Raw genomic sequence first — 627 nt, forward strand, 5'->3', positions numbered from 1 at the left:
GCCTGGGTGGATGAGTACACTGTGCACAACCAACCGCGCGGCAGGAAACTAGCTGCAGCCTCCAGACCCAAACAAACCCAGGCAGGACCAGGGTCAGGGTTCAGGCTGCAACCCTCCAAAGAGATCCGGGTGGGCAGGGTACAGTCTTGGACCACTGCTCCCCGAGCTGCGCCAACTTCTGCTAGCCGGCCTGTGTGGGTAGGGTAGGGGTGGGGCGGGGTGGAGTCGGGCCAGAGTCGGGGCCCTACCCCGCTCTGCGATTTTGTTTTGTTTTGTTTTCCCGGCTCAGCGGGCGCCTCCTTCCTCCCTGATTGGCGCTGGAGCGAGGCCAGGAGCCTCTAGCCCTGCTTCTCCAGCAGATGCTCTCTTGCAGCCCTGGTCCTTTCTCTTCTACTCGCAAAGATGACGCTTGCCGTCCTGGCCTTGCGGCTGGTGGTCTGCACCCTGGCGCTTCCCATGTTTCTGCTGAACCTTCTAGGCCTGTGGAGCTGGATATGCAAAAAGTGGTTCCCTTACTTCCTGAAGTGCTTTACCGTGACGTACAACGAGCAAATGGCGAACCGAAAGCGGGAGCTGTTCAGCAATCTGCAGGAGTTCGCGGGCCCCTCGGGGAAGCTGTCGCTGCTG

General features: G+C 60.6%; 1 protein-coding gene across 1 annotated transcript in view; it reads left to right on the top strand.

Annotated features, from left to right (window-relative positions):
* The first annotated feature begins 244 nt into the window (after window positions 1-244).
* Higd1c (HIG1 hypoxia inducible domain family member 1C) overlaps window positions 245-627 on the top strand; it is a 49,404-nt gene continuing 49,021 nt past the window's right edge. Inside the window, exon 1 of the mRNA XM_031355860.1 lies at window positions 245-627. This exon is cut by the window's right edge and continues 165 nt beyond it. Within this exon, the coding sequence (XP_031211720.1) occupies window positions 403-627 (225 nt within the window). The 5' untranslated portion in view covers window positions 245-402.

Source organism: Mastomys coucha, unplaced genomic scaffold (genome assembly GCF_008632895.1).
Source record: "Mastomys coucha isolate ucsf_1 unplaced genomic scaffold, UCSF_Mcou_1 pScaffold11, whole genome shotgun sequence".
Classification (NCBI taxonomy): Eukaryota; Metazoa; Chordata; class Mammalia; order Rodentia; family Muridae; genus Mastomys; species Mastomys coucha.